This window comes from Catharus ustulatus, chromosome 23 (genome assembly GCF_009819885.2).
Source record: "Catharus ustulatus isolate bCatUst1 chromosome 23, bCatUst1.pri.v2, whole genome shotgun sequence".
In the NCBI taxonomy this organism is placed as follows: domain Eukaryota; kingdom Metazoa; phylum Chordata; class Aves; order Passeriformes; family Turdidae; genus Catharus; species Catharus ustulatus.
The window spans coordinates 2,288,223-2,315,239 of NC_046243.1; the positions used below are offsets into that span (position 1 = coordinate 2,288,223).

Here is a 27,017-nt window from a genome sequence, read left to right on the forward strand (position 1 = left end):
AGACACAACAGTGGCAGCTGCCTTACACTACTCCCCATTTCTCCTTTGGCCAGCTCCTCAGCATCTTCTGGGGTTAGTTACATCTGAAGATCCTCTTACCTCCTGCTGTGCCTGGGTATTCTTATGATCCAGTTCTAAAACTCGTTGAAAGCAGCGGCTGGCAGCCATGGCATTCCCTAGGGAAAGGTGGCACTTCCCTTCCCGGAGATGGCCCTGGGAACACAGGTAAAAAGGGAGTTGCAAGAGCTGTAACAGCTGCAGATAAAGAACTGAATGAGGAGCCTGAAGTTCTCCACGTACCCGTACAAAGCTGTCATCCAACCTGACTGACTGCTGAGCATCCTCCAGCGCTTCTCGGAACCTCCCCAGCATCATCAGCGTGGCAGCTCTGTTCCCATAATAACTGGCATTATTGGGACATGTATCTGGAGACAATGCAAGACTCACTATCAGCGTAATGCAGCAGCAGCACAACTTGTGGCACTTAAGAACATTGGCCCTGACTGGCATTATCGATCTGGTGACATTTCCCAAGGTAATTAAAGCAGGCAAGAGGTTTTCATTCAGCATGTGCTGTCAGAAACCCCACTGGTGTGTTTGAAATCAGCAACCAGCTCCAATTTTAGACATGGTATTCAGCAAAGATTGATATTATCAGCTGTTCTCACCTATGGCTTTTGTGTAGTAGTTGAATGCTTCGTTGTAATCTTTCTTGGCATAGTATGCATTTCCCTGCTCCTTGAATGCTTCTGCTTCTCTGAAAGGAAGCAAAAATACCACATTTTCAGAAGGACTGAGCACCAGACAGTGACCATGATGAGTATTTGATCCCCAAGCAACCTGAGTATAACTGTTTAAAGCTCCACATTTAAGCTGGTTCTTGTGAGATCTCCTCAGCACATCCCATTTCCTGCTGGCTCCCAGATACTCCAGTGATGTACACAGGATACTCAGGGATATTTCCTGGCCAAATTTTACAGGGATTTGATAGAAGCCTAAAACCACTTTTAAGCCCCCTCAGAGAGTCCAGCAGAACTCCCCGGTATGGAGTTCATCCAACAGCCCCCTCCTGCAAGGTGCTGCACCTCAGAACAAAAGGCTCTTTCAGGAGTCCCACATACTCACAAACCAGAGCCAAGAACAAATTTCCACATTCAAAAGACAGCTAAATCAAAGAGAAATATGGGTACAAGCCTGCAACAGAAGCCTGGCACTGCCTTGGCAACAGGTCTAGAAATAGTCCTCACACTCAAGAGCAAGCATTTGCAGAGACAGTTTGGGACATTTAAAAACACACAACATATGGTTTAAAGCAGCTTCCCTTAAACTCTCGAAAGCAAAGCTTGCCTGAGGGAAACTAAGCCCCTTCTCTTCCCTCATCTCCCTTGAGCCTTTCACCTGCACAGGGCAAGAGGGGGAGCACATCACGGTGATGGAACAGCGAATGCGAGCAGTGCTCAGCAGCCTGACCTGGGAGAGAACAAAGGGAATTGTGTTGGAACAAGTTCCCATGTTTTCAGCCTTGCTCGGGCTGCCATTGGCCCTTCCCACACAACCACCTCATGCAGGGGTTGTTTTCACTGAGCCACTGCAGATTTCCCAGCTGGTAGAACAATGGACACTGGGAGCTGGGAAGTGTGCTCTTCACTTTCAGTTTTAAGTTTTGCTGTGGGTTATACCCCAGCTGAGTCCAGCCACAGCTCTGCAGGGGTTAAACCCTGAGATGAGATGGGTAAGAAGTGTGGCAGAGCAGGGGGTAGCACACACCCACTGCCCCAAGTGCCTTGTCCTGGCTCCTGGGTCAGCTCCTCCCACCCCTACTCCAGAAAATTATGAACACTCTCATTGGAGATGGGAAATTGTTCATCCCTCCTCCACCACAGCCCTCCCAGCATCACACCTGAGGCAGGTGCTGCAGCCTGGCTTTTCCTCAGGAGCCAGCACCCACCAGAGTCCCAGGAGCTCTGCACCCTCCCAGCTACACTGATTTGCAGCAAGGATACGCCCGTGGGATGGATCCATATCACAAGCAACAGGACTCAAAGTTTGCATGATTAAAATGTTTCCAAAGACAACCAACTTTTTTGAATATTACAGAACAAATATCTAAATACAGTGGAAAAACTACTCAGCACTTCTGCACTTTTGGAAGCCAAGCAGTAAAGAGTTTCACTGTTCTCTGTTTCTATAATCACAAATAGAAAAGAAAATCACAGATCTTATGAAAGCTCCTTCCCTCAGGTCTCTGGTACAGTCTAAAGAAATGGCTGAACAGTCTTAATGGCAGAATTCACCTGAGCCACCACCACAACCTGTCCAGCACAGTGGGCAGAGCCACAAGTCTTTCAGCCATTTTACCTGTCCTGTCATGAGGAATTACCATTTAATAGACACAGCTAAAGGCTGGCTGCCAGAGCATCCCATCTGCCACAAACTGCTGGGAAGAGCTGGGAGAATGGGAGAAAGAAAACATAACCTTGGCAAAACCAATTTTCAGAAAGCACTGGCACTTTGAGATGCCAGAGAAACACCCCCCACACAAGGATTACTGTTTCCTACCCTTTTTTTATTGGTCTGTTTTCCTTTTAAGCATTTTAATACAGATCAATGCATTAACAAGTCAGAGTGCCTCGGGTGAAACTGGCAGAAAGGGGAGCACAGGTATTTCTACTGCTCACACGGCCTAGGGCTTAAGATAAAAATTGTGAAAGCAAATCACCTCCACAGCATGAAGGCAAAGGACCTGCTGGAGCTGTCAGGCTGGGCTCAGGCTCCAGCACCAGGACAGAAGCAGTTCTGCCCTGTTGTGCCCTGATGACATAGAGAGCACACAGCCCTTGTTTACCACGGCTCAAGGAGAACTGCAGCCCCTGATCTCACTGGGGATTGTTTCACCCCAACAGATGCTGCGGACTGAATGAGCTCATTCTGCCTCCTGCGCTGCTGGGGCCTGCGCTCCCCACTTGCTACTTTTGACACTGAAGAAGAATCGTGCTTTGCTAAAAATACGCCCCCGCTTGAATGGGTGTCTTTGTGATGGGGTCGGTGTCTCTGCGGGGCTGCTCCATGCTGGACACAGAAATGAAGAAGAGCTGCACCAAGGAGCTGGGTAAGAAGCTTGTCTTTCATCACTCACATGCACCACAGGCACAGGAGGGGCTGGTGGGAGTGACCCTCCTTGCGAGCGATGCAATTCTTTTTTTCTCTTTTATGGTGTTTCTCAGCATCTCTAATACTTGAAGTACTTTGGTCCCAGTCACCCCAGAGAAGCTGCCACCACAGAATCATTTGGGTTGGAAAAAGCCTCTGAGATCAGTCACCCCAGAGAAGCTGCCACCAGAGAATCATTTAGGTTGGACAAAGTCTCTGAGATCTTTGAGCCCAACCTGTGACCGATCACCACTTTGTCAAGCAGAGCAGAGCACTGAGTGCCATATCCAGTCATTCCTTGAACATCTCCAGGGACAGGGACTCCAACTGCTCCCTGGGCAATGCCTGACAACTCTTTCTGTGAAGAAATTCCACCTGATGTCCAACCTGAACCTCTTCTGAGACCAAGGAAGACAAGCAGCAGCTGCGTGCGCTGACGCTCCCTCGCACACTCCAGCTCTGAGGCTGGAGCTCGCTGCCTGCCTGGGGAGAGAGGAACCAGCACAAGGCTCCTTCTCCTCCCAGTGCCCTGTGAAAGCTCAGCCCCTGCTCAGCCCCAGCACAGCAGCTCTTGGAGAAGCCATCCTGCTCACAGTGACACAATCCCACGCTTGCCTAACAACTCCTGCCTCCTCCTCAGAGCTTCCACACACTGCCCCCGCTCGAGTGCCGATCGTGGCTTCCACCTCCCACTCCAGCTCCCAATGAGACTCCTGCAGACACCTGATTTTCTGTCATGGGAACCTTCAGGGATCTGTAATCCAGCAGTTCTGGTCCAGATGTGCTGGCACAGCCTCTAGGCAGGGATGTGCCAAGGCAATACCACCAGTGACAGAAATCCAACACCAAAGCAGGTGGCAGAGTCACTATCTCCCAGCTCTCCTGACCCTCACTCCCACTTCACTGCCTGCCTCTGTTTTGAAATGGTGCAAAACCCTAAAATAGCCAGGACTTAAGAAGTCTCCAAAATCCTGTCCTGATCAGGCAATCTCTCCTGTTATGCTCTGACAAAAGCAACACACCTGCCTATTTTGTGCAGTTCTTGCAGAGACGTTTTCTTTAATAGGATATGGTGCCTTTATTAGGCATTTTTGAGGGTGAAATCCCACCCAGATTCTCAGCTGTCAGATGTGACTCAGCCACTGGGGTAAAATAAGTTGGGTGATCTCAATTCAGTTCACAGCAGGCAGATGTCTAGAGCTTAAAATTAGCCATCATGTTTGCCCCTGGACATACAATACTCTCTCCTCCCTTCTTTCAGGACTTGGAAAAGAAACATAACACTCCTTGTGCCAGAAAGATATACAGGGTGCTGTCCTCAGGTGAGGTTTGACACTGAGTGAGGATTCATGCAAACAGGAATATATGAGGGGCTGCAGAGGGATAAGCACTGAGCTCTTCTCTCTGATGATCAGTGATCCCAGGGAATGGCTGGAGCTGGGTGAGGGTTAGGTTGGATATTAGGAAAAGTTGCTTCCCCCAGAGGGTGTCTGGGGAGTGGGACAGGCTCCCCAGGGCAGTGTCACACATATAATCTGCTGTGCCCTGTTGGGCAGTGTTGGCACACTGAGGGCAGAGCAGTGTCACACACACTCACAGTGCCCTGCTGGGCAGTGCTGGCACACTGAAGGCAGAGCAGTGTCACACTCACAGTGTCCTGCTGGGCAGTGCTGGCACACTGAGGGCACAGCAGTGTCACACACACTGAGGGCACAGCAGTGTCACACACACTGTGCCATGCCCTGCTGGGCAGTGCTGGCACACTGAGGGCACAGCAGTGTCACACACACTGTGCCATGCCCTGCTGGGCAGTGCTGGCACACTGAGGGCACAGCAGTGTCACACACACTGAGGGCACAGCAGTGTCACACACACTCACAGTGCCCTGTTGGGCAGTGTTGGCACACTGAGGGCACAGCAGTGTCACACACACTGAGGGCAGAGCAGCGTCACACACACTCACTGTGCCCTGTTGGGCAGTGTTGGCACACCGAGGGCACAGCAGTGTCACACACACTGTGCCATGCCCTGCTGGGCAGTGCTGGCACACTGAGGGCACAGCAGTGTCACACACACTGAGGGCACAGCAGTGTCACACACACTGAGGGCACAGCAGTGTCACACACACTGAGGGCACAGCAGTGTCACACACACTCACAGTGCCCTGTTGGGCAGTGTTGGCACACTGAGGGCACAGCAGTGTCACACTCACTGTGCCCTGTTGGGCAGTGCTGGCACACTGAGGGCACAGCAGTGTCACACACACTGCACCCTGTCAGGCAGTGCTGGCACACTGAGGGTAGAGCAGTGTCACACACACTGTGCCCTGTTGGGCAGCGCTGGCACACTGAGGGCAGAGCAGTGTCACACAAACTCACTGTGCCCTGCTGGGCAGTGCTGGCACACTGAGGGCACAGCAGTGTCACACACACTCACTGTGCCCATTTGGGCAGTGCTGGCACACTGAGGGCAGAGCAGTGTCACACACACTGAGGGCAGAGCAGTGTCACACACATTGAGGGCAGAGCAGTGTCACACACACTCACTGTGCCCTGTTGAGCAGTGCTGGCACACTGAGGGCAGAGCAGTGTCACACACACTGAGGGCACAGCAGTGTCACACACACTGTGCCATGCCCTGTTGGGCAGTGCTGGCACACTGAGGGCACAGCAGTGTCACACACACCGAGGGCAGAGCAGTGTCACACACACTGAGGGCAGAGCAGTGTCACACACACTCTGCCATGCCCTGCTGGGCAGTGCTGGCACACTGAGGGCAGAGCAGAGCTGTTTCCTGGCACATCAGCTCCCCCCATCGCACTCCTGGTGGGTTTGCTCCATGGGCAGCACAGACACCCTGGCAGGGACTCAGTGCAGTCTCCAGTTGGGAAATCTGAGTCTGGACACGCAAATATCTACATGGAATATTTACCCATGGAAACACAACAAAAGGCTGCCCTGAGCCTCTCCAAGAGCAGCACTGAACCTGAACCCAGAAGATGCTCAAACCCTCAGAACATTCCTCATACCTGAGGGCAAACTTGAAAGACCAAAAGAGCCACAAGAAACAAAATGCACCACAAAAAAATCCAAGAACTGACCCAAACCTTCCCTGTAGCAGTGAGAACAGCAGCAGAGCCCCAGCTTTAATTGTACTGTTATGTAATTCCCGGAGCTCGGAATTAACCTAATTCCCAGCAATGGCCCCATCACGCCTGGCAGGGCCACAGCACAACTTTTGTGAAAACCCATGGAAGGGTCTAGAATCAGCCTGAGACTGCTTCTTTTGAAGGAAGCAAGTCCTTTTGAATGAAGGAAGCCAGCCAGCTTAAGAATTCCATGGGGAAAATGACTGCATCTACATTATGATTCACCTCAGAAAAAGCATATTTCATGTTAAGGAAATAGGCTGAAACTGTAGGTATGGATCACCTTTTCCTACTAGAAAAACCAATTGCCTAAGTTAGATACTCAAATACTCTGCACAAACATCTACACAAGTACCTTCTGCTGCTTCTGGTATGATTATAAGATCATAAAATAATTCCTGATGAGTAAAATAGGCTGGTTTATCACCTGGGAAACCCAAGTGCCCATTTACAGGCAGAACAGGAACAGCAGAGCCTTCTCTGGGTTATCCCAGAATGACCTGGTGCCCCACAGATGACTCAGCCCCTCCTGCCAGTGCTGCCCCTAAAGCTATCTGTTCTGGAGGAGCCTCACTTCATGCACTGGAAAAGCTTCTTGGTGCTCACCAACACCTGAAAACCTCCAGGTGACACTTGCAGACTTGGCCAGTGCCCCACAGCCTGGCCAGGCTCAGAACCTCCAGGACTTTTTGTGAGCCACTCTGTGCTTGTCACTTTGCTGTGGGGAATGTGGATGTCCCAACACATCCCAGGCCTGCAGAAGGGGCTCTGCAATATCCTAACAGTATTTTCCCAACAGCTGGAGGGATTTGTTTTTAAGGTTTCCACATGCTCCAGTGCTGAAGAAGGAGGAGAAAGATCCAGCCTGGAGCATGCACAGGAGCCAGAACCCCGAGGTACCAGGAAGATGACAAGGAAATTCTCCCTGGCAAACATCCAGGGGCCCAAGTTCATAAAGCAGGGAAAAACTGTTCCCATGGGTGAGCAACCTTTGAAATTAATGAAGAAACAAGTGAGTTTTCAGGGGTGGCCCAGCCTGCTCATCAGCTGCTCTGCACTGGTGCACCGAGGGATAAAATTAACACAATTACATCAACACTTTCTGCAGGACCCCAACAATCCATGAGGCAGCAGCAGACAATAATTATCCTGTGACCACACTCCACTGCTGTGCCCTGGACACCCTGGGAGCCCTCTGGCATGTCTGCAGCTGCTTCAGGGCATTAATTACAGCAATCCTGAAATGCAGATCTCCTCTTTTGTTTGTTTTCTAACTTTCCAGTTTTATCAAGCCACGGAGAACAAAATCATCCACGTGGACAAAGGTGAGTCCTTGAACAAAGTATCCATATTCTGCCTTACTGGAATCCCTCAATGGAAAAAACAGAACATGGAACTCTCACTTTGTAGTTATCAGAAAGATTCTGAAAAGGTTTTCCCTCATTTTTGCTGAGCACAGATACATTCTGAAGGCTGCACCAAATCAGTGTGTCCCACACGGAGCTCACCCAGCTCTTATCTGGCCTGGGATGTTTCACAAACACCTGACACTTTGTGAGGCTCCAACTCCACTCCCCAGTGCAGCAGTTATTGCTCTGATTTCCACAAGAGCAACTGAGCTACTGAAATAGGAAGGGTTGGGTAGGGAAGAGGTTAATGCACAGAATTGCAAAGGAACTGGGGTGTGCAGGGCTGGCTCCTCCAGCACAATGCCAAGGAACCAGCTCCTGCCCATATGGGCCCATTTTAGCACGGGAAAGGTGCAATGTTCCCAAAAGAACATGGAAAGGAAATGTTGTGAAGGCACCTAATGAAAGCGGTGCAAGGCACAGCCTCAGGAAGGAAGAAAGGAGCTTCAGGTCACCACCTGCAGACATCTGTGCCTTCAGCCAGTTTACCTCTGCAAATTTTTACCATTTCAAACACCACATTTCGCTTGCCCAGAGGGCAGGAGTGATGTGCCCACACAGGCCTGTCCCAGCCTCACAGGCTGGGCGATCCCGGTGCTCTGTGAGCCCCAAGTGCCTCTTCAGCAGCTTTTCCTTTCCTGCTCAGCAGGACCTCCCCAGGGAGCTGCTCCTCAGGCCTCAATTCCACAGAATCCCTTGAGCCATCAATGGGAGCCTGAAACCTCCATTCCCTCAGAGGCTGCTTTTGGTTTTGTTTCCTCTTCTTCATTCCACTGAATCATCTTCCAGAGCAAACACCTCAGCTCCTACAGGAACGGCTCTTTCCTTCCAGCTCCCTGGGAGACAAACCCAGCACCTCCCACTACGGAAAACCAGCGGAGTTTCCTGGATCTTCCCACCTCTGTGCCCACAGCTCACTCACTCCTGGGGGAAAAACGTGCGGGCAAGGTGGGGATGTCACCTCAGCCTGCCCCAGGTGACACTGGCAGCTCCCAGAGCACGGCACACACAAACCAGGAGCTGCTGGAGGATGGAGCATCCCTGGAGCAGGGCTCTGCCCAAAGCGTTTTTCCCGTTATCCACAGCAAGGCAGGGCAGAGCGAAACCCGCTGTGGGCAGGTTCCAAATGGAGCAGGAACCAGGGCAATGGGGCGATGAAGCAGCAAAGGGTTCAGGAGTTTGGAGCCTCCTCTTCCCACGAGTTTAATCCTTCCCTCCCCAGCTCCCCCCGGTCCACTGAGGGTGTGTGGCCCGGGGACACAGATGTGAACTGCATTTCTGGGACACCCCGCCAACGGGGGGATGCTCAGTCCCGGTGCACACGGAGGCCGCGGGAGCTCACCGGGACACACCGGCACCGCAAACCCAGCGGCTCCCGGCCCCGCCGCGTGCGGCCCGGCTGTCACCGCCCGCCGGAGCCGCTGCGGAGCCCCGGGGAGCGCCGCTCCCGGCCGGCCCGGACGGAGCGCTTCACCCGGTAAGCACCGACCGGAGTCCCCCGGCGCGCTCCCGGCCCCGCCGAGCACCTGCGGCCGCCCTGCACCGCGGCCCCGGGCCCTGCGGCACTCGCAGCCTCACCGGGTCGCGGCCCGCCCACCGGGAGGGACAGAGCCGCCCTCTCCCCGCCCGGGCCGCCGCTCTACCTGCGCGCCTCCTCGTCGCTGTCGGTCTCGCCGGGCCCGTCGGGCGCCGCCATGACCACATCGCACTCGGCCTCGGCCGCCGCCGCCGCCGCCATCTTACCGCGCGGGGCTGGGCCGGACCGGGGCGGGGCGAGGCGGGGCGAGGGCCGGAACGGGCGGGGCCGCCGCCGGTGGGGCGGGGCCGGGCCCGACCGGCAGGGGGCGCCCACGGAGGGCCCCGGCGGCGGCATCGGGCGGGGCCGGTACCGGGAGGGGGACGGGACTGGGACGGGAGGTGGGCGGGAGTTACCCAGACCACGCCCCCTCCGCCGCAGGGCATCGCTGGGTCCCCGCGGTCCGCCCGCCCGCAGGGGGGCGCTGTGGTGCCGCTGCCGGTGGCGCTGCCGGTGAGGCGCGGTCGCCCCCGCCCCGGTGAGGCGGGATGGGCAAGAGCTGCAAGGTGGTGGTGTGCGGGCAGGCCTCGGTCGGCAAAACCTCCATCCTGGAGCAGCTGCTCTACGGGAACCATGTGGTCGGTGAGTGCGGCGCCGGGCAGAGGTCGCTCTCCCGCTGGTGTGGCGGGCAGGGCTCTCTGGGCAGGGCTGTCCCTGTTCGGTCAGGGGAGGGCACGGCGCTCCGGGCTGTGCCCGGGCCGGGCCCTCGGCAGGGTTCCACTGTCCGCTGCCCATCCCGGCAGGCTCGGAGATGATCGAGACCCAGGAGGACATTTACGTGGGCTCCATCGAGACGGACCGGGGCGTGCGGGAGCAGGTGCGGTTCTACGACACCCGGGGGCTGCGGGACGGGCTGGAGCTGCCCAAGCACTGCTTCTCCTGCACCGACGGCTACGTGCTGGTCTACAGCACCGACAGCAAGGAGTCCTTCAAGCGTGTCGAGCTGCTCAAGAAGGAGATCGACAAGTCCAAGGACAAGAAGGAGGTGAGTCCCCCGGGAGAAGGGGCTGCAGGGTGGGATCTGCTCCCCTGGGGCAGGTTCTCACCTTTGTTTGCTCCAGCCTGTTACAAGATACTGATGGGTACTGTGAGACTCCCAGCAGTAACAGGGTGTCTCCTGGGATGCTCTCTGTGCCTACAGGTGCTCAAAAACACCTTTTGGGGCTGGTTTGAGACACACTGACACCAGTAGGAGGGGAAGGGAGCACTGAGATAATTTGGTTTCAAAAAGCCTTGTCATGGATGGGAGATCAGTGGCAGGGCCGGGCTCACCACTGAGGGTCTCCATGGCAGAGCCAGCCAGCCCTGCAGCCCTGTGGTTGGTCATCAGGAGCCCTTCTCACCCTTTTGGAACAGGTCACCATTGTGGTTTTGGGCAACAAGTGTGACCTGCAGGAGCAGCGCCGGGTGGACCACGATGCAGCCCAGCACTGGGCCAAGGGCGAGAAGGTGAAGCTGTGGGAGGTGTCCGTGGCTGACCGGCGCACGCTGATCGAGCCCTTCATCTACCTGGCCAGCAAGATGACACAGCCACAGAGCAAGTCTGCCTTTCCCCTGAGCCGCAAGAACAAGGGCAGCGGATCCATGGATGGCTGAGCCTGCTTCCCCTTCCATTGCCACCTCCTCTTCCTCACCTTCCTGCTTTCCTCTCACACACCTCCTGCTGAGTCCTGTGTGGTGTCACAGAGCCTGTGGGAAGCAGGTGGCAGGAGGAACAATCATCCCAGAGCTGGGGATGGTCGTGGCAGATGAGAGAGGCAGTGGGACAGGAACCACTCCTCTCCCTGCCCAGCCCCTGCAGCTGTCAGAGGTGCTACAGGAAGGTCAGGATTCACTCAGTGATCCCCTCTGCTCTCAGGTGCAGGCTGGGAGAGTGGAACAGAGGCACAGCACAGGCTGGCTGGAGTGTGGGGATCAGACCCACATCTGGAGAGAACAACTCCCTCTTTTTCTGTTTCCTGGTAACATGTGGGCAGAGCCTGTTTGCTGGCCTTGCCTCCAGCCAAGCAGCTCTCCTTGCCCTGTCCCAGCTGGCTCTGTGCTGTCCACTACTCCTTTATGCACTGGAATATCCAGGTGTGCTGCCCCAGGGAATGCCTAGAGCAGGGCAGGTGCTGTTCCTGAGGGCAGGGTGCCCAAATCCACCATTCTAGCCTTCCTCTTCCTGAGTGCAGACTCAGACATGAACTTGGAGGAGATAGGGTTGTGCTTCACCTGCATACCTAGATCCTTGGAGGAGCTGGGACTGCACACCCCTGCACACCCCTGCACACCCCAGGTGCTTTGGCCTATGGCAGCTCTCACTGCCCACCTGTCACAATGCTGCCTCCTTTTAGAACCACCATAAGACAAGGCACAGGTGTCCCAGTGCTGCCCAGCAACACTTGTTCCATTCAGGTGGTCTGGATGTAGGAAAAGAACAGATGAAAGCCCCAGTGTGTTTATACTTGTTCCTTTTATTTACTGAGTAACACAATAAAGCGATGAGATTCGGTTATCAAAATATTTTCCTTTTTTTTTTTTTCCCAACAGTTATAGTACATCAAAAAAATATACAATGAACATTACAGGAGGGTACTGGCCAAGTCCCTAGAGTCTGGATATTCCATTTTGGGTTTGTTTTTTTTTTCTGGTTTTTTGAATCAAACTTCACATCACTCCAAGGTTATTTACAGAGGGGCACACGTTACCGAGCGCTATGGACTATCCCTACTCCTAGTACAGCATGTGCTAAGTCAAAGGCAGTAAATGCTTTGGAGAGCAGGAGGGGATTCGGGGGATGCCATAACGGGGGTTTCTTACGCAGCTCGTTGCAGTATTATTGTTACTAGAAGGAATGGCTTTCACAGGGTTAAAGTGCCAAGAACAGGAGTGCATCAGGACTCCACTGGTGAGGGGCAGGGAGCAGCCATGGCTCCAGCATAGGCTTTTTGGAATAATGGAGGGGAACAGGCCCACTGGTGCCATGTGGCTCTGCAAGCTCCTGGCTCCCCGTGCTTCTGAGGGGCTGGGCAGGGCACCAGGGGCTCATGGCACAGGAGGGGACCCACTGTCCTGCTGCGGTGGCTGGACTGGGGGTGACCCCGAGGGCCTGGGAAGGGCACAGTGAGACGGGCAGGGGTGGCTGGCCACAGGCTGCTTGGCACTGGGGAGTGGGGACAGTGTCCCTCCTGTCCCCTGGGGCCCCACGAGCACAGGCTCTTGTCCCTTAGGATGTGGGGTCCCTACGTGTCCCCTGGGCTGTGGGACCATCTCCCCATCCCTGGCAAAGCCGATTCTGCAGGGGAGCCTTCCTTCCCTCAGGTGTGCTTCCAGCCACATATCCCACCACTGCTGCAAGACCTTTCCATTGTCTCCATGCACAGCTGCTCAGTCTTCTCCTGGTGCCATCTCTCCACTCTCCTCCTTCCCTAGGGAAGGGATGCCCTGAGCAGGTGAATTCATACCCAGGGGCTCCTTCACTCTCCTGTCTCTGTGGCAGGAGCGCAGTGGTGGCTCCACAGTTGGTGCTGCCCACAGACCCTGCAGGTGTGTTCTCCTTCGTGCAGCTCTCCTGCCCTTGCCAAGGCTCCAGCCCTGGGAAGCAGATATGTTTCAGCTATCTGAGTCACCCATTGGCTGCTTCCTGTTCACCTCCCCATGCCAGGACGCATCCTGAGCATCAGCAGAGCACGCTGGGCAAAATCCTTCTGAAATCCAGGCGCTGCTTATGGCCAAGACGTCAGATATGTGTGCTTGTGCGTGTGGATTCCCAGGTGCACACACCAACCTGCCTCTTCCCGAGGGCTGGGAGGGAATGGGAATCACAGCAGAGGTTTGAACCAGCACCGTGAGCTGGGGATGGGACAGAGCTCAGTGTCATGTTGGTTCTTCTGCTCCCACCACTGCTCCAGCTCCATGGATGCATCAGCACCAAAGGGAATCCCAGGCGGCCAATGCGGCGGGTGAGCTGCCCCCCTGGATTGCATAGATCGGGGTGGGGATGTTCCTCCAGCGAAAGGTCCATTTGGGATGCAACTGTCTCTATGTACAGCAGCGTGCTGGGCACCCAGAGTGCCGCGGTGACAGTCCTAGACAGGTCATGGTTGGGCTGTCTGAGCACAGTGAAACGCAGAGCTATGGCCTCAGGGTCCCTCCAGAGCCCGGCATTCCGCAGTCTATGGGTGCAATTACCACCTGATTGTCCAGGCTGCTGAGGACACCTTTGTTTTTGGGAATCATCTGTAACTTCCTGGAAGCTCCTAAGTGGGATGGGATTGGAGGGCTGGGCACAGCGGGTGAGCAGCAGCGTTGCCTTTCACTGGAGAACTGAAAGTGCTTTAGGGACATTCACTCAGCCTCACAGCATCTCCCGGGAGGTAGGGGCAGGGCTGTCCCTGCAGTGGGACAGAGACAAGGACAGGCGCCAAGCACAGGGTCACCTCCTCAGGGAGCCAGCACCAGACAGCCTGGTGCTCCCGGCCTTGCTGAGCTTGGCCACATGCCCATGGTGTGCTTCTGGGGCCAGGGCAGGGCCCGTGTGCTTTGGAGGGAGGAGGCGCTGGCTCTGGGGTCAGCTATTGCTCTTGGAGTGAGGATACAGTCAGTGTGGCCGGTGCTGCCACCACGGGGGCTCTTTGGCTGGTGGGACGTAGGGAGTTGTGGGGACAGGGGGCTGGTGGGTGGCACAGAAACCCCCTGCCAGCACAGGCAGGTGCAGGGCTGGCAAGGTGACAGCCCAGGCTGAGAGAGAAACTGCCAGCTTCCCACTTGTGCTGGGGTTGTTTCTCCCAGTAAGAGCTGGGCTGAGATTCTCCTCGCAGTTCCCTTCCCACTGGGCTGGCAGGGAGCAGAGGGATGCTCCTTCTCCCAGGGACCAACCAGCTCCTCTCCTTCCAGTCTGGTAACTGGGAGGGCAATGAAGAAGCAGCCAGCAGGCCACGGACAGGCAGGCTCTGGCCATGAGATGGTCCTGCTGATCTGCACACTGTCCTCTTCTGTGCACTGCCTGGGCTCATCTGCTGAGCATGGGGCCAGCACAGGCTGGGGGAGCGGTGGGGATGCACGGCAGGGCTGGCTGGGCTCTGTCAGGGCACCTCTCTCCAGTGGGAGCCCTCTCCAAGCAAAGGAGAAGCTGGGGTTGATGTCTACGACTACATTTTCCCACCAGCCAGGAGAGCAGGTACCAAAAGCGCTGCCCCCAGCGCGCAGCCCCCGCAGCCCAGCCCAGCTGCAGCGGACAGACCCTCGGAGGGCCTGTGGCTCTAGTAGGGTGCGAAGACAATGGGACCCGGCGTGGGGCGGACGTGGGCCGGTGGCGTTCGGAAAAGGGCTGGTCCGAGGATCGGCGCTTGGAACAGGGTGGTGGCAGCTGCTGGTCGCAAGGCGAGGGGTCCGGGCATGGCGCAGACAGCGGCGGCGGTGAGCGGGCTCGGCAGGAAACGAGTTGCCAGGGTTTTGGTGAGGTGCTTCTGCAAAGCCAGCTTGGACTGCAGGGAGAGAGGAGGAGACACCGTGAGATTGCAGAACAGGTGGAGGAATCACAAGTGCTACCGTTGTGAATGCTGCTGCTGAAGCACTCACAAGTTATCCTTATGCTGGCCTTCACAGGAATAGTCTCAAAACTCACCACCACAGCTCATCCTCCCTGAGGGGAGAAGCTGAGCTATGGTGATGGAAACCAAGGTTTAAGAGAAGCAGCTCCCATAACTCACTGACAGGATAGCTGATGGCGAGCGAGGCTTTGCGAGCAAACCGAGCGAGTGCTGTGCAGGGAGACAGGTACCTTGAGAATACTCACTGCGAGGGCAGCATTCTTCTGCAGCTTGTTGTAGGGGCTGTACTTGGGCTTGGGTGGCTTCCCTGCCAGCCTGTCTTTGTGCCTCCGGCTGCTCATGTGCTGGGGAGGAAAACAGCTGGATCACTGGGAGCCTGTGGGGACGCCCATGGAGTACCAACACCCTGAGTCCCTGCACGCCCACACCCAGTCCTGGGCACTCCCAGGGCATTGTCACCTGCTTGAGCTGGGTCTCCGAGTTCACGTAGATCTCACACACTTGGCAGTGAAACGCCTTGTTCTGGATGTTGATGCTGCCCTTGTTCCCAATCCGCTTGGACTTGTGCCCTGCCCGGGAGAGCAGCTTGCCCCGGCCTCGCCGCAGTTGGGTGCCGTGACCTTCCAGCATCGACTTGTGCTTGGCGCCTGGAGAGAGGGGATACTCAGCAAACCCAGCCCAGCCCCAGGCCAGCACCACGGCAGCAGGAACAGAGCTCTACAACAGCACCAGGGGATCCCCACCAACCTGTGCCCAGCAGCACTTGCAGTCAGAGGGGACAGGGAGCTGCCTGGGAGCCTGGATTTTTGCCGTGCTGCGCAGTCCATTTCCAAACCCTGCCAAACTGCACGTCGCAGGCAGAGCAGAGATGCTTATCTTCCCAGAGACCCCCCCTCCATGTGCCAGCTTTAGAGGAGCTGCTATTTTGAGCGTGCGCTGGAGCCTGTCGCCTGTCCCCGGGCGTTAGCACAGTCTGTGGAGCTGGGCGCGCGTCGCCCGCCGTGCTGCAGCATCTGAGCCATGCCCAAGGTCACAGCAGAGCTGGCTGTGGAGCCAGGAATAGCTCAGTGGGGTCACAGCAGGTGCAGAAGGAGGAACCCAAGATCCCTGCACACCTGGGGACAGGGTGCTCCGTCCTGTCCCTGCCAGCGCCGGGATGGCGAGGGTGCACGAGGAGCAAGTAATTTAAGCCCCTGCTAATTCATTCTATTTTTTAAGGCGTGAAGCAAGGAGCTGTGTGTCAGCCACAGAGCAGTGCCAGCCTGCAAACATTTGTTTGTTTGTTTGTTTGTTCTTTTCCCCCAAATCAGCTCCTGAATTTGTAACTGGAGCTGACAAAAGCAAAAGGACACGTCTGCAGCTAAGCCGCAGCAGTGTCCTGAGCCAACCCTGCACACGGCAGCTGCTGCTGCCCCAGCAGGCAGAGGGGTGGGAGGAATTGGTTCCCAGTACTTGCTGAGCTGGGGGAGAAAAGGACCTTCCAGTTAAAGTTTGGGTGCCCAACTTAAGCATCCTCTAGAGAAAGGAGTGAGCCAAGAGCTGGAACTGCAGGGCCCACAGACCCCACTGGGGACCCATGTATCATGGCTGCTACCACCTTGGGGATGGGTCTGGCCACCCCCAGGCTTCAGGGGACCCTCAGCAGCTCCCACATCTGCCCACCCCAAGGGGCTGTCCCACACAGCCCAGGAGTCATGGCTGGCCATGGGGCTCCACAGGGCCACAAGCCCAAACCACGGAGCTGCTCTGGGAAGTATTATTCTGGGTTTGGAAGAAGCCCTGGCTATCAGCTTCAAGCTAAATGCAAAATAAAATAGGCTCGATCACTTGATTAAAAGTAGCTGGAAATGTCCTTAATCGAGACATGAACAATAAGAGGGTTTGACCTTATCAGAATTCACCCTAGAAGCTGCAGCCCAGGTAAAGCCCCCTGTGCAGGTCATTTTAATGAACATTATTAAATTATAGCAACGCTCATTAATGCTCGCTGCTTCATTGCAAGGCTGCTTGGTTATGGGGCGTGGCTGGCCTTGCTCAGAGCCCTGATGAAGTGGCAGGGGGCCTGTCCCCCTGTCCCCAGATAATGTCCTTACCGGTGTTGTGAGCCTCCAGCTGCGACAGGGAGTTGACAGTCACTTTGCAGGTGGGACAATACAGGTGCTGTTTGTTCTTCTTCCCCTCTTTCTCACTCTCAGGGGCTGAGCTGACGCTGCTGCCCGACTCTGCTGCCTGTGCCTCAGCTGCCTGGGCGGACGAGGAGGCCACGCTGGTGGCATCAGAGGTGCCCTCTGACAGCTCGGAGGCTGGTGGGGAGCCCAGCGGGGCAACACTGCCTGGCAGCTCCACAGGTGATTCCTCTGTGCTGGGCACCAGCCCCAGGCTGCTGCCCTCACCCTCCGACTCCTGTGGGCTACTGGCATCAGCTGGTGGGAGGGGAAGGAAAGGGAGAAAGGAGAAAAGAGAAAGAAATGGGCAGAAAGAGAAAGTTATCTGTGCCTGAACAGGTTTTCTGGATTTCAGGGAGCACCTCAGTCTTCCCCAAGACCATCTCAGAAGATGTCTGCATGCATCCATCTCTGCCAAGGGCGGCTCTTCCCCAAATCTCTCCTATTCCAGCTGTTATCTGCAGTGCACAGAAGCTGGGCTCAGCACAAACCCCGGGCAAGCTTCGGTGCTGCCACGCCTCCCCCCAGCCCCATCCCCGCATGTGGCAGAGCCCTGGGGATGTGTGAGACACTGCTCGCTTTCTCTCCTGCATCCACACAAAACACCTCCCAGAGACACCAAATCGCAGGGAGGACACCCCCTGTTCCCCCAAGGGCATGGCAGTTCATTTATAAACCGGTGGCACCTCTGCCACACCGACTGCAGACCCCAGCCCCACACCCCCTCCTCCTACCTGTGCTGCCCAGCTCCCCACTGCCCACGGGGCTGGGGGCCAGCTCGGCTGAGCTGTCCTGGCCAGGGGTCCCCGCTGCAGCCCCCACCACCTTCTGCTTGTTCTTCATGGCCTCGATGGCCTTCAGCCTCCTCGCGTGCTTGTGGCCCTTGTAGTGCGCTTCTGCCTGGTTCTGGGGAGAGACACCGGTGTGGCCAAGTCAGCGCTGTGACCAGACAGACAGATGGACGTGGGGAGGGCAGGAGATGGGGGCACACCCAGGATGTGGCCACTCGGGTCTGCTTTTAGTGCAGCCACCTTACCTGAGCATCAACCCTCACAATAGGAGTACTGCAAAGGGGTGTAGCACAGAGGGGGTGTTGGGAATGAGTTGTAGCACAGAGGGGGTGTTGGGTGTAACATAGAGGGGGTGTTGGGAGTGGGGTGTAGCACAGAGGGGGTGTTGGGTGTAGCACAGGGAGGTGTTGGGAGTGAGGTGTAGCACAGAGGGGGTGTTGGCAGTGAGGTGTAACACAGGGGTGTAGCACAGAGGGGATATTGGGTGTAACACAGAGGGGGTGTTGGGTGTAGCACAGAGGGGGTGTTGGCAGTGATGTGTAGCACAGGGGGGGTGTTGGGAGTGAGGTGTGACACAGAGGGGTGTTGGGAATGAGTTGTAGCACAGAGGGGTGTTGGCAGTGAGGTGCAGCACAGAGGGGGTGTTTGGTGTAGCACAGAGTGTTGACAGTGAGATGTAACACAGAGGGGTGTTGAGAATGGGGTGTAGCACAGAGGGATGTTGGAAGCGAGGTGTAGCACAGAGGGGTGTTGGGAGTGGGGTGCAGCACAGACGGGGGGTTGGGTGTAACACAGAGGGGTGTTGAGAATGGGGTGTAGCACAGAGGGGTGTTGGGAGTGGGGTGCAGCACAGAGGGGGGGTTGGGTGTAACACAGAGGGGGTGTTGGGAATGCGGTGTAGCACAGAGGGGGCGTTTGGTGTAGCACAGAGTGTTGGCAGTGAGATGTAACACAGAGGGGTGTTGGGAATGAGTTGTATGACAGAGCGGGTGTTGGGTGTAACACAGAGGGGTGTTGGCAGTGGGGTGTAGCACAGAAGGGGTGTTGGGAGTGAGGTGTAGCACAGAGGGGTGTTGGGAATGAGCTGTAGCACCAAGGGGGTGTTGACAGTGGGGTGTAACACAGAGGGGGTGTTTGGTGTAGCACAGAGGAGTGTTGGCAGTGGGGTGTAGCACAGAGGGGGTGTTGGATGTAACACAGAGGGGGTGTTGGGAGTGGGGTGTAGCACAGAGGGGGTGTTGGGTGTAACACAGAGGGAGTGTTGGGAGTGGGGTGTAGCACAGAGGGGGTGTTGGGTGTAACACAGAGGGAGTGTTGGCAGTGGGGTGTAGCACAGAGGGGGTTTTGGGTGTAGCACAGAGGGGTGTTGGCAGTGGATGTAGCACAGAGGGATTGTTTGCAGCAGGGTGTAGCACAGAGCCATTTCCCTCCTCTCCCCAGCCTGCTCTGACACCAACATATTGAGGCCAAGGTATCACTCTCTAAGACATCACCACATTGCTTGCTTGGCGAGATAAGGACCCTGCTCTGATTAAATGCACCAAGTCATTTCTAAAAGCAGCTTTCAGGCAAAATTTATGACTGTAAAAATGTACAATGAAATGTTGCTGTAAAAATGAAATAAAGAGGTTCTTTGGTGAGGAAGACACATCACCCACTGTATTCTAAGGGGTGTCCAACACATGGTTCACATCCCCAGCTCCTCTCTCTCCATGAATGCTGGATAATGAAGCACAACTCTGATGGATTCATGTCTGCACCAAACTGATAAAAATGGCCACCAAAAAAAAAATCCCCCAAACACTGGTGTCCTCCCAACAGGGACAATGTTGCATTGTCCCCCAAAACAACCCCGGTTTGGCAATTTATGGAGAGGAACCCCAGCATGAATTAGACACTGTACCCCTGATTAATTTGCACAGCATTCCTGGGGGCCAGCTGAGGATTCCCAGGCTTGGTAGGGGGAAGCATCCTATCCCATCCTTTCCCTCCCCCTGTGGCTTTCCAAGGGCTGGGAACAGGGGCTGGGGCTGTGGCTGTGGGAAAGCAAAGGGCCAGTCCAAGCGTGGTGCCTCATTAGCAAAGACAATAAACTCCCTCTGGATAACAGGGCTGGAATGGGGCTGGGTGAAGCTGAAGTAGGTCACAGGCTCCATGCTGGAACACCCACAGTCTGTGAGAGCCTGGGCCAGCCAGGGGGACCTGGAGGGACATGGGCAGAGTAGGAACAGGGGCAAGGGGTGCTCACAGGGGCACTGGGAGCACATGGTGGGACTGACTCTCCTGGCACAGCACCTCTAGCCAGGAAGCAGCCTGAAACAGGGCAGCAATGCTTTTTCTGAGCTGCTTGGCTGTGGAGCAGAACCATGAAGCCCAGAACCTGGGAGTTTTGCTGGCAGAGCAGCATCAGCCCCAGGCATTGCAGATCCAGCATTGCCAGGCTGGGATGGCTCCTCTGCAGGCAGCCCAGGGAGGCAAGAGCAGCTCCAGTAGCCACAGCCCACAGCGACCACCAGCAGCTCCGGTGGATGGGACTGGTCCATCGTTGGGGATGGCCCTGACAGGGGCTGACACTGTGCCCCTGCTCCCTCCCAGCCCCACCTGAGCCCCCACTTACAGCAGAGTTGAAGCGCAGGTGGCAGATGTTGCAGGAGATGAACTGCTTCTTCTTGAGCGGGGCCGGCACGCCGAAGGTGTGGCTGATCACTGCCTTCTGCACCGGGTCCATCTGCAAGGGGAGCAGGGCACAGGGTGGCTGGGTGCTATGTCCTGATGGCTGTCCTGGCATGGCACCATGTCCTGGTGACCCCCACACTCCCAAGGAGCCACTGCCAACACCACAGAGCTCACAGGGTGGTTGGAAGGAGCAAGGGGCTGCATCTGCCAGGGAGCCCTGTGGCCATGGAGGCTCCCCTGAACATGGCAAGGTGCTGTGTCCTGTCCTGCTTAAACCATTCCTGAATCCATCAAATCCACAAGGTCTGAATGTTGGCTGTGGTCTGGCAGAAGGGATGAGACCCCAGTGTGTGCCCAAGTCCCCTCTCCCCCCACACATACACTTGTATCACAGGCGGCAAATTACCAGTTTCTGTTTGAACCTTGACATCAGCAGGAGCAGAGATCACCAAAATGAGAGACAGAGGTGGCCAAAACAAGCATCTGGCCATTCCTTCTCCATGTGATCTTCAGCAGAGAGTTGGAATGTCCCCATTCAATGCCAAAGGCACAGGCAGGGCCATGTGTGCCAGCCCACAGGACACTGACAGCCCACATGGGTGCCAAGGCAGGAGAGACACCAGTGCTTGCTGCCACAGACAAGCTCACCCAAGATACAGTGCCCACAAAAGCCCCTCTGGGCTGCCCCACTGCTGCCCAGATGTGCTTTTCACCTGCTCAGACCCAACAATGACAACTCGGTCACAGGGTTGGGCACACACAGAACCACTTCAGTGACCTGCCAGGAGCCCAGGGCTCTGGTGGGGCCAAGCTTGTGCCTGGTGCCAGGTTCTGGCCCTTCTGTCTCGCCTCAGGGCTCAGCCTCATTCCACAGCCCAAGCACCAAACTGCTTCCAAAAGCCATAATTGTTTTTAACAAAATGTATTTATTAAAGAAGAAAACATAAGAATAACCTCTTTGTCTGAGCATGGCTCCAATCTATAATGCAAGTATTGTTCCCTAGCCTGTGGCACAGGGAGATTATCTTATCTGAGTCCTGCTGTCAGGAGAGCCCGGGGTTTTCAGCGATCGTATTTCTCTGCAAAGCTATTTCACTGCCGAGACAGGTGCATCAGTCTTCGAGGCACATGCCTGGACAACAGCACCATTATCAAGACCCCAAATTCCTTTCCAGGAGTGAGCAGAATGGTAAAAGCAGGTGATTAATGAAGTGCCTGTTTGCTATGAAATTTTACTCACTTATCTGGCATATAAATGAAGAGGCATTTGGGGTTCGGCAGAGACCTGGGGGAAGCTACAGATGGCCAAGATGCTGCTCCATACCTGACAAAAAGCATTGCAATGTGCTGCTGGCAGCACCCCCATGCTGCTGGGCTGCTGGGCCAGCACTTGTTTTCAAGAGAAACACCCACCTTTCCATTCAGGAAAGAAAAATGGCTCCAACCTTCCCAGCAGTGTCACCACCAGGTTCCCACCAAGCACCACCAGCTTCCACCAAACAACCCACCGAGCACTGCCAGCTCCCGTGGGCTCATCCACACCCTGAGCACCACAGCCTGGGATTGGAGGAGGATGCAGAGGGGAAGGAGATGCTGGCACAAGGACACAAATGAGGCCAGGGACTATCTTGGCCACGTTGTGAATGTGCCAGTGAAGCCAGTGGCACCAGGGCCCCATCTGAGCCTCAACTACATGGTGCTCCAGCACAGGGTCTCTTTATCCTCCTGGGGTTATGCCAGGCTGATGGCACCAACCTCTACCTCCTTCCTCCTGTGCTTTTGCCAAGTCCACTCTGCTCAACCCCATGGCACAGCAATGAGCTGTGTCCACCAGAGCACCTGCAACCGCCCTGGGCAGGCACAGGACTCAGGAGCTCCCAGGGGCTGGGTTGGCCAGACCTGGCTCCTCACCCCAGCCCCAGCATTCCAGCCAAGGCACGTGCAACTGGTGGCCATTGCTGCTCCTGCTGTCCCAGAGCAAACACCAGCACTGTCTCAAGCCTCCAGCTCCCACCCCCATGAGAGCACACACAGTCCCGGGTGCTTTGCCAGAAGCCCAGCCCAGCTCCATCCTGCCCTGAGCACATCTGAAGCCTGGTGCCACCTGAGAGCCCTTGTGCTTCTCCCCGAAAGCAAACACAAACATGCCTCTATCTCCTCCCTGCCACATTCCCTCGCAGCTCTCTCGGATGTGGAAAAGTCCCCACAGCTCCCGCAGGGCCGGCTGTGCTGCAGCCGTACATACCGGTGCCTGCAGCCAGGGATTGAGGCTTTTCCTGGCGGTTTCCAGAAGAATGGAGCCAGCAGCAGAGGTGGCTTTGGGCACCGCGGTCTTGGGGAATAAAGATCCCAGCTTTATAGTCAATTCGTATTGACTCACATTACTTTATTTATCCCTGGATGTTCCTGCCGATATAAATAGCGATCCTTGCGCCGAGCTCCCTGCGGCCGCTGAGGTCAGGAGCAGGAATTCACAGGGATGCAGCATCCGTTCAGACCGCGTGTGCTGACGGAGTTTTACGAGGCGCTGCTGGGTCCTGGGGATTTGCAACATCCCAAGCTAAGGGAAGGGCCTTTGGAGCAAGGAACGTGCCGGCAGTGCTCTTAGGGGTTTTATCACCGGTTGCTGCTCTAAGTGACAGGAGGCAGCTTGGAAGGGTTTTGTTCACTCAGGAGTAAAACATCTGCTGGGTTCATGGGAGCCCTGTGACCTGCTCTGGGTGCAGAGTGTTCTGCTGGGCAGTGCAAACAGCTCCTGCTCCTCAGGGCATTGCTGAGCCCTCACAGCATCCCCAGCCGTGCAGGGCGTGAAAGGGAAACACCCAGATCCTGCTGTGGAGCAGCTCCAATGTGGCAGCGACCTCAGCAAGGGGCAGACCCTGACTGCTGCCCCCTACCCCCTCCCCACACCGAGGCTCAAGTGGAGTCTGACCAGCCAGGCTCAGGATGAAGGGATGTTCCAACCCTACATCCTGAGGGATGGAGCCTCTGCCCTGGCTCCTCCAGAGCTGCCAGACCGACTCAGGCTGCAGCGATGCTCCAGCCCTTTATCCTGTGGGATGGAACCTCTGCTCTGGCTCCTCCAGAGCCACCAGCCTGCCATGCCCTGAACCTCACCCAGCCTCCTTTGGCCACATCTCCAGCACAGACACACCCCAAAGGGGCAGCTCCTGCCCCTGGACCATCAGCCAACAGCACAGACCAGGCTCAGGTCTGAGCTCAGAGTGGTTGACTGAGGTCCCCAGCTGGCTGAGACAGGCTCCCCTGGCATCTCTGTCTGTGTCTGACCCACCCTCTGTGGCCAGAGCCCACACAGAGCACAGCAGCCATGCGACACTGTGTGGCTCCAGCAAGTACCAGATTCATTTTCCAAATTACTAATTTTTAAAAAGCAACAAACGTGGGTGAGCATGCTCTGAGGCAGCGGCAGGTGGGAGCCGAGAGGAGCAAACAACAGGCATTGGGTCAAGTGCACTCCTGACTCCAGTGACTAAAAAAAGAACCCAGACAAAAAGCAGGAACTATAATGGCATCAAAACCCCTCCTGTCCTGTGTTCTAGCTCATTAGCCCAGGGAGAGGCTGGGCTGGGGCTTCAAAAGAGCTTAAAGGACTCAGACGCCTGAATCCCCTTCAACAGCAACTGGAATCCTGCGCTTAATTTCTGAACTGCCTTTGAGGACCTGAGTGATAATTTGCACCTTCCGAGCACATTTAAGCTCAAAGCCACTCACAAAAGGCCAGTGAGCAGGGAGGGGGCTCAGGAAAGTCCCATTTCCAGGTTCATGAGGGAAAACATCGGGCATTGACTGAACCCCAAAACACCAACGTGCAGCTCCTCTGGGGCAGAGATGGGGAGCAGCCCCCAGGCCCACTGCCCTTCCCAAAGCAGAACCTGCTCCACAACAATTCCAGGCATCAGTCAGGGGTTAGAGAGACCCCCACGGGGCTGGGACCAGCCTGGGGGAGCAGTGCAGGGTGGGGAAAACACCACTTCACACCCAGCACAGTGGTGTGTCCTTGGCCACATCCATGGCAGTTTCACTGTCTAACGGAACATCTCTAAAGATGTTTCACTGCCCACCCCAGGCACCTGGGTTGGTGGTCCAAGGTTGGAGATTTGGAGCCCAAGGGAGGGGTGGGAGCAGCCCCCCAGCACTCTGACTCCCTCAACATCCACAGCAGCAGCCACATTCCTCATATCTGTAGTACATTCTCTCTCTTTTTTTCTTTTCCTTATTTAATTTTCAACTAATGAACTGCTCTCCAGAGCTACTTTATTACTATTGATTCCAGGGGCAAAATCCAATTGATCTTGGTTAAAATGAACCATGTTTTTAATTCTGGTACTGACAGGCTCTGGCTGGGCAGGAGCTAAGGGCAAAGTGGGCATGTTGAACCCAGGAATTAAACCAGAAACTACCTGGTAGGGTTCAAGGAGTGGTGCCATGTAGAGGAGAGACTGCTGTAGGGGAGGAGGGGTCCAGCACACGATGCCCATCCTCCCTGGGGACTCACCGTGTTGAAGTTGGGGAAGAGGTTGAGCGGAGATGTCCCGTTGAGCCTGAAGGTCAGAAAGTGCTTGATGTCCAAGGGGGGATGAAGAGGCCGGCCAGGGATGGGCAATGATGCTAAGAGGGGGCTGTTGTGTCCGGAGGGACCTGGGCAGGCAGAGGGAAAGAGCAGCGTTAGCACAGGTGACAGAGCACACAAAATACAGCACACAGGGACATCTGCCACGGACTGTGGAACTCCCCCAGGGAAAACTCCCAGCCCAGGCTGGCCCTGGGCACCCCTTTGCCTCCCAGGCTCAACACCAGCACCCCAGTTTGAAGCTGGATGCAGCCACCTCCACATCAGGGCGTGGACACACGCAGGAGTCCGAACCCTCCAAAGGTGTCCAAACCTCCCCAGGGAAGCATCCCCTTCCCTGGGCTCTGCCATGGAGCCACACAGCCCTGGGTTCCCCCACACCAGCACCACCAGGGCTCCTCACCACGGTTGCTGAGGGTTTGGCTGCCAGTAGCAGCCAAAGGACTGGGGGCAGAGGCTGAGCTGCTCCCCATCCTGTGGCACAGTCGCCACTCCCCGGCCCCCGCAAACCAACCACGCGCTCCAGCGTGAGATTTAAAAATAGCCTGGAGTTATTAATAATGTTCTGTTTCAACAGAAAACACCCGTGGGATACGGGGAAGGAGGGAGGCAAGGCCAAGCAGAGGGAACTGTCTCCAGCCTGCTCCCCATCCCAACTCAGACTCATCACAGGTTATGAGCACAGGAAAGCATCCTCCAAGTGGCAGAGGGAGTCCCTGCCCAGCTCTGGGAGCAAGGAGGGGGAAAAGCTAAAATAAAAAGAATTAACCAATCAAACACAATAAATAAGAAATGGTTTCAGAATGCTGTGAGCCAGAAGAGCCCATTCACATCCCTCATTGCTTCATAACTCCTCCAACCCACCCACAGCCCCTTTTCCTGCAGCAGGGACAAGGTCAGTGCTCCTCATTCCTTTGGATTTTTTGAGGTTTGGGTTCTTTTTCACCTCAAAGGCATCACGAGTCCCTTGACCCAGCACAACCCCATCCTAACAACTCCCTGGACCTGAAAATACCCTTGTGGGAGGCTGACAGTGACCAGTACCCACTCCCACAGCATGAACACTCCCTGATGCCAGCTATGCAGAATGGGGACCCCAGGCTGGATCTGCTCCTCACTCTGCTCCGCACCCGCCCCGTGCTGATCCTGGCTGGTGCAGGATCTGAGACATCTGAAATTCAAAGTCTGAGAGATTCCCTGGATTTGAGCAGCCAGTGCTCATCGCCAGCCCCATGGGCACCAACGACCTCTTTCTGGGCAAGTGCACACGGCGGCTCTGCCACGGCGCCGGAGCCATCCCCAAGCCAGGCTGACTCCGGGGAGGAATTACAGTTTGCTTCATCAGGCGTGCACTGATCGAGTTAATTCCAGAGTCGCCCAGAAGGGAAATCTGTGAAACCGCTTAAAAATAAATAAATAACATTACAGCAGCAGCGAGCAGGACTGGGTGAGGGGTGCATAATTAACCTTCTGAGGCGTGAAACAGTTCTTCTACATCAAATCATCTGAGACGGCCGGGCTGGCGCCAGAGGAGCTGCCCTGGGACCCCCCAGCACACGCAGCCGGGGCCCCACGCGAGAGCAGCGAAGGCATTTGGGGCTGGATCACGAGGGGTGCCACTCACACAGTCAGTGCGATTTGCACGGACTGCACTGGCCTTGAAAATATAAAATATACATATCTTTTTAAAATATATATATACACATGTATATATGGGAGGCACAGAAGGTGGGCAATCACCTCATCCCCAAAATCAGTGACTACAAGAAGGGATGCTGCAGCTCAGTTAACGCTTTGGGATGAAGGGTTCACTCCCTGGGGAGCAGCTCCTGCACTGGGCAGGCACAGGATGAGTGCTGAAGGGACACAGAGTCATGGTCAGCCACCACCTGCAGCAGCTGCTGCCCACCAATAAGAAGAAATGAGATGTCAACCTTTCTGGCACATCCTTGAGCTTAAATTTGTGCATTAAACACA

The 27,017-nt window shown here is 55.8% G+C and overlaps 3 protein-coding genes across 8 annotated transcripts in view; 1 reads left to right on the forward strand and 2 right to left on the reverse strand.

The window, feature by feature from the left end:
- DNAJC7 (DnaJ heat shock protein family (Hsp40) member C7) overlaps positions 1-9,476 on the reverse strand; it is a 21,721-nt gene extending 12,245 nt beyond the window's left edge. Inside the window, exons 1-4 of the mRNA XM_033078757.1 lie at positions 9,351-9,476; positions 669-757; positions 301-425; positions 100-213 (exon numbers count right to left, since the gene is read on the reverse strand). Coding sequence (XP_032934648.1) covers positions 100-213; positions 301-425; positions 669-757; positions 9,351-9,445 — 423 coding nt within the window. The 5' untranslated portion in view covers positions 9,446-9,476. The remainder of the gene's footprint in view (positions 1-99; positions 214-300; positions 426-668; positions 758-9,350) is intronic.
- Positions 9,477-9,704: 228 nt separating this feature from the next.
- On the forward strand, positions 9,705-11,786 carry NKIRAS2 (NFKB inhibitor interacting Ras like 2). Its single transcript, XM_033078812.1, has 3 exons — positions 9,705-9,865; positions 10,027-10,268; positions 10,640-11,786. The coding sequence occupies exons 1-3, from the start codon at positions 9,772-9,774 to the stop codon at positions 10,877-10,879; spliced, it is 576 nt and encodes a 191-aa protein (XP_032934703.1). The 5' UTR covers positions 9,705-9,771; the 3' UTR covers positions 10,880-11,786.
- Positions 11,720-27,017, reverse strand: part of ZNF385C (zinc finger protein 385C) — a 59,063-nt gene continuing 43,765 nt past the window's right edge. For 5 of the 6 annotated variants that reach the window (XM_042779924.1, XM_033078810.2, XM_033078808.2 and 2 more), the window contains 7 exons: positions 24,966-25,108; positions 20,391-20,501; positions 17,717-17,888; positions 16,911-17,240; positions 15,277-15,464; positions 15,048-15,161; positions 11,720-14,751 (listed from right to left, as the gene is read on the reverse strand). In XM_042779924.1, the coding sequence (XP_042635858.1) occupies positions 14,527-14,751; positions 15,048-15,161; positions 15,277-15,464; positions 16,911-17,240; positions 17,717-17,888; positions 20,391-20,501; positions 24,966-25,108 (1,283 nt within the window). In that variant the 3' untranslated portion in view covers positions 11,720-14,526. The remainder of the gene's footprint in view (positions 14,752-15,047; positions 15,162-15,276; positions 15,465-16,910; positions 17,241-17,716; positions 17,889-20,390; positions 20,502-24,965; positions 25,109-27,017) is intronic. The other variant, XM_033078807.2, reaches the window with a different exon arrangement.